The sequence below is a fragment of the Mus caroli genome, unplaced genomic scaffold (genome assembly GCF_978045245.1).
Source record: "Mus caroli unplaced genomic scaffold, Mus_caroli_1 scaffold_2, whole genome shotgun sequence".
Taxonomy (NCBI): domain Eukaryota; kingdom Metazoa; phylum Chordata; class Mammalia; order Rodentia; family Muridae; genus Mus; species Mus caroli.
In genome coordinates, this window is record NW_028227257.1 from 143964288 (window position 1) to 143970148 (window position 5861).

The following is a 5861-nucleotide window of genomic DNA, read 5'->3' on the forward strand; positions in this document are numbered from 1 at the left end:
TACTTGGTCATGATGCATGGTTGTTTTGATGTGATCTTGGATTCAGTTAGTGAGAATTTTATTGATTATTTTTGCATCAATATTCATAAGGGTAATTGGTCTAAAGTTCTCTTTCTTTGTTGGGTCTTTGTGTGGTTTAGGTATTAGGGTAATTGTGGCTTCATAGAATGAATTGGGTGGAGTACCTTCCACTTTTTATTTTTGGAATGTTTTGAGGAGAATTGGAATTAGGTTTTCTTTGAAGGACTGATATAACTCTGCACTAAACCCATCTTGTCCAGGGTTTTTTTTTTTTTTTTTTTTTTTGTTTGTTTTTGGTTGGGACACTAATTAATGAATGGTTCTATTTCTTTAGGGGAAATGGTACTGTTAGATAGTAAATCTCAACGTGATTTAACTTTGGCACCTGGTATCTGTCTAGGAAATTGTTCATTTTATCCAGGTTTTCCAGTTTTGTTGAGTATAGCCTTTTGAAGTAGGATCTGATGATGTTTTGGATTTCCTCAGGTTCTGTTGTTATGTCTCCTTTTTCATTTCTGATTTTGTTAATTAGGATGCTGTCCCTGTACCCTCTATTGAGTCAGTCTAAGGGTTTATATATCTTGTTGATTTTCTAAAAGAACCAGCACCTCATTTGGTTGATTCTTTGAATAGTTCTTGCTTCCACTTGGTGGATTTCACCACTGAGTTTAATTATTTTCTGCCATCTACTCCTTTTGGGTAAATTTGCTTCCTTTTGTTCTAGAGCTTTTAGTTGTGCTGTCAGGCTGCTAGTGTATGCTCTCTCTAGTTTCTTTTTGGAGACAATCATAGCTATGAGTTTTCCTCTTAGGAATGCTTTCATTGTGTCCCATAAATTTGGGTGTTTTGTGGCTTCATTTTCATTAAACTTAAAAAGTCTTTAATCTCTTTCTTTATTTCTTCCTTGACCAAGATATCATTGAGTAGAATGTTGTTCAGCTTACACGTGAATGTTGTCTTTCTAATATTTATGTTGTTATTGAAGATCAACCTTAGTCCGTCATGATCTGATAGAATGCATGGAATAATTTCAACATTTTTATATATGTTGAGGCCTGTTTTGTCACCAATTATATGGTCAATTTTGGAGAAGGTACCATGATTTGCTGAGAAGAATGTATATGTTTTTGTTTTAGGATAAAATGTTGTATAGATCTCAGTTAAATCCGTTTGTTTCACAACTTCTGTTAGTTTCAATGTGTCTCTTTTTAGTTTCTGTTTCCAGGATCTGTGCATTGGTGAGAGTGGGGTGTTGAAGTCTCTCTCTATTATTGTGTGAGGTGCAACGTGTGCTTTGAGCTTTCTAAAGTTTTTTTTTTCTTTTCAATTGATTGATTTTATTTTTCTTATTTTTTTCCCATGCATTTTTTGTTGGGTATTTATTTCATTTACATTTCCAATGCTATCCCAAAAGTACCCCACACTCTCCCCAACCCACTCCCTCACCTACCCACTCCAATTCTTGGCCCTGGCATTCCCCTGTACTGAGGCATATAAACGTTACATGACCAATGGCCCTCTCTTTCCACTGATGGCCGACTAGGCCATTTTCTGATTCATATGCAGCTGGAGACACGAGCTCCAGGGGGGTACTGGTTAGTTCATATTGTTGTTCCACCTATAGGATTGCAGATCCCTTTAGCTCCTTGGGTACTTTCTCTAGCTCCTCCATTGGGGGCTCTGTGATCCATCCAATAGCTGACTGTGAGCATCCTCTTCTGTGTTTGGTAGGCCCCGGCATAGTCTCACAAGAGACAGCTCTATCTGGGTCCTTTCAGCAAAATCTTGTTAGTGTATGCAATGGTGTTCCAAAGGCGTTTGGAAGCTGATTATGGGATGGAACCCCAGATATGGCAGTATCTAGATGGTCCATCCTTTCGTCACAGCTCCAAACTTTGTCTCTGTAACTCCTTCCATGGGTGTTTTGTTCCCAAATTTAAGACAGGGTAAAGTGTACACACTTTGGTCTTCATTCTTGTTGTGTTTCATGCATTTAGAAAATTATATCTTATATCTTGGGTATCCTAAGTTTCTGGGCTAATATCCACTTATCAGTGAGTGCATATTGTGTGAGTTCCTTTGTGACTGGGTTATCTCACTCAGGATGATGCCCTCCAGGTCCATCCATATGCCTAGGAATTTCATAAATTCATTCTCTTTAATAGCTGAGTAGTACTCCATTGTGTAATTGTACCACATTAACTGTATCCATTCCTCTGTTGCCGGGGATCTGGGTTCTTTCCAGCTTCTGGCTATTATACATAAGGCTGCTATAAACATAGTGGAGCATGTGTCCTTCTTACCGGTTAGAACATCTTCTGGATATATGCTCAGGAGAGGTATTGCGGGATCCTCCTGTAGTACTATGTCCAATTTCCTGAGGAACCGCCAGACTGATTTCCAGAGTGGTTATACAAGCTTGCAATTCCACCAACAATGGAGGAGTGTTCCTCTTTTTCCAAATCCTTGCCAGCATCTGCTGTCACTGGACTTTTTTATCTTAGTCATTCTGACTGTTGTGAGGTGGAATCTCAGGGTTGTTTTGATTTGCATTTCCCAGATGATTAAAGATGTTGAACATTTTTTCAGTTGCTTCTCAGCCATTCAGTATTCTTCAGGTGAGAATTCTTTGTTCAGCTCTGAGCCCCATTTTTAATGGGGTTATTAGATTTTCTGGAGTCCACCTTCTTGAGTTCTTTATATATATTGGATATTAGTCTCCTATCTGATTTAGGATAAGTAAAGATTCTTTCCCAAACTGTTGGTGGTCTTTTTGTCTTATTGACAGTGTCTTTTGCCTTGCAGAAGCTTTGCAACTTTATGAGGTCCCATTTGTCGATTCTCAATCTTACAGCACAAGCCATTGCTGTTCTATTCAGGAATTTTTCCCCAGTACCCATATCTTTGAGGCTTTTCCCTACTTTCTCCTCTATAAGTTTCAGTGTCTCTGGTTTTATGTGGAGTTTCTTAATAAACTTAGATTTGACCTTAGTACAAGGAGATAGTAATGGATCAATTTGCATTCTTCTACATGTTAACCTCCAGTTGTGCCAGCACCATTTGTTGAAAATGCTGTCTTTTTTCCACTGGATGGTTTTAGCTCCCTTGTCAAAGATCAAGTGACCATAGGTGTGTTGGTTCATATCTGGGTCTTCAGTTCTATTCCATTGGTCTGGCTTGTGCTGTAAGATCGAGATAGATAGCATCCTTGATTCTTCTACAGATTAAGCTAAGAAGAACTTAGCCTTTAATGTCTATCTTATAGGCATTCACCTCCTTGCCCTTGCATTTCAGGCACCTGATAAAAATGACACAGCCATTTGGGTAATATATAGAGAATTACTCCGAGTATTTGAACTTCATAGATTATCTGAGATTACTGTTATCACTAGTCCCATCCTTATTCTCAGGTGTAAATGTGTTTAGCAAGTGTTAACATTGATACAAATACAGTTCAGTTTCAGGAAACTGCAGTAACTGGGTTCTCAAAAACTAGTTGTCAACTGGAAACTCTGAATGGAGTCAGAACCCATCTGGCCCATGGAGGAGATAATCAGTTTCATTTCCTCTCGTCATTTCTATGGCTTTAAATTAGCATTTCTATACAGAGATGATCTGTATATTTTACTATGTTCAATTTGAGCAGCATGATAGAGGATGTTAATATACCATTTCAAAATAAGAGCGCATCAGTGAGCTCTCGATATACTGACAAATTTGTAGAGATCAAAGCAACATAAATCTTAGTGCAAATCATGAACTTTCCTTTGAGTTATCTACAGGCTCTTAGCCTAACCCTTTAGTAGAGTTCCCTATGGGAGATGCAGTAAAAAAATGTGACAAGTTATAGTTTACAATAGATCTAAAGAGACTGTTAGAATTGTGCTGAGAAATTATTTAGGAAAAGAAACTTGTCTTTGACCTATGGATTAGTTCTTAAGTTATCCAGTATAGGTAACTAGAGACCTACACTCAAACTCATTATGTGTTTCCTTGGAGAAACATTTTAATCTTTAAACATACAAATTATATAGCTTCATGTTTGCCTTCCTCTATCACAGAATCATAGTAATATTGAGAGATGTGATTTATTGGAATGATGCATGTGTACAGTGTGAGAAGACATAAAAAAAGAATAGCAATTGAGAGGAACATGTAGCAAGCACGGCTATTAAAGTGAATGTATTCATATTCTGCCTTTGCCACTAATCTGTATAATTTTAGGCAAATAATTTAACCTCTAGGAGCTCCTGTTATTTCTGTGTAATGACAAAAGAAGGAAAATTAACTCAGAATAACATGCTGAATCTTGTTGATGATAATAAATATTTAAGTACATGAAGTAAAGCAAGCAAATATACATGTATGTGCACACACATAAATATCAGAAACATTTATAATAGAGATATATTTTTATCACCCTTTGTTAAGTGAGAAAATTATGGCTCAATTGACTTTTTAAAGACTGTCTTTGACTGTAAAGCTATCAAGTGCAAAACCCAAGGTTTGAACTTCAGCATAAAACAAATTATGAAGGTTGATTTCCCTTGAATTTCACAAAGGATGTCTTTAGCTTTGTGGAGGTTGCAGCAAAATTCTGTTCAGGAATCTTCTCAAGGCACTTGTCATATCTTTGTTTCTCAGGCTATAGATGAATGGGTTCAGCATTGGGGTCATCACAGCATACATCACTGATGCAATCCTATCCTTGCTAGCTGAATCACCAGCAGATGGAATGAAATACACCCCAATAGCAGACACATAGAACAGGCAGACTGATGAGAGATGGGACCCACAGGTGGAGAAGGTCTTCCACTTTCCACTTGCTGATGGGACTCTCACAATGGTGGCCACAATGCGGACATATGAAGCAACGATTAACAAAGGGATCAAGACAGTTAATGCTCCTCCCCAGTAGAGCAGCACACACTGGTTTGCATAAGTGTTGGAACAAGAGAGCTTCAACATGGGAAGCAGTTCACAAAAGAAATGGGGAATGATGTTGTCCATGCAGAAGGATAACTGAGACAGCAGAATGATGTGGGTTAGAGCATATGAATGGGAAAGGAATAGGGATGTAGTCACCAGCAGGATGCAGCATCTGGGAGTCATGACCAAGGTGTAGTGAAGGGGATAGCATATGGCCACAAGTCTGTCATAGGCCATCACTGCCAGGAGGAAAACATCTAATCCAATGAACCATAGGAAGAAATAGATTTGAAACAGGCATCCAGCATAGGGGATGCTATGCCTCTGAGTTTGGATGTTTACCAGCATCCTGGGAACTGTGGTAGACGATAAACACATGTCAGTGAGAGAGAGGTTGGCCAGGAAGAAATACATGGGACTGTGGAGGTGTGGATCAGAGACAATTGCCAGGATGATTAGTGTATTTCCCACCACAGTGACAAGGTATATGACCAAAAAGATGCCAAAGAGGAAAGGTTCCTGTTCCCAATGCTCCAAGAGGCCCAGGAGGAGAAATTCAGAAACGCTACTGTAGTTTCTTGTCATCATAATTCAGTGGGAACTAAAAGGTAGAATGAAGAATAGCACACCAAGAACTCTTATTAGGATATTGCCTTGATGGGAACAGAGATAAAAACCAAAATGTCATTAAAGTGTTGGTGGCTATGTGTTCTCTGAGACCTAAATTGACCCTCTTGATCTGGTCATGATCACATGTACCACATTATCTCTAATAGCACTAGAAGGAACAACAGAGACAATCAGCTATAGAGAAGTGTTGGAGTTTTGGCCCATGGATCCATTGTTTTTAAGCCTGTGGCATGGTAGTAGGTCATGTCAGGAATTACACGTAGAGCAAAAATGCTCATTTT

The 5861-nt window shown here is 38.5% G+C and overlaps 1 protein-coding gene across 1 annotated transcript; it reads right to left on the bottom strand.

Moving 5' to 3' along the window:
* Positions 1-4590: 4590 nt before the first annotated feature.
* LOC110305806 (olfactory receptor 1G1-like) lies at positions 4591-5538 on the bottom strand. Its single transcript, XM_021177932.1, has one exon. The coding sequence runs from the start codon at positions 5536-5538 to the stop codon at positions 4591-4593; it is 948 nt and encodes a 315-aa protein (XP_021033591.1).
* Positions 5539-5861: the final 323 nt, after the last annotated feature.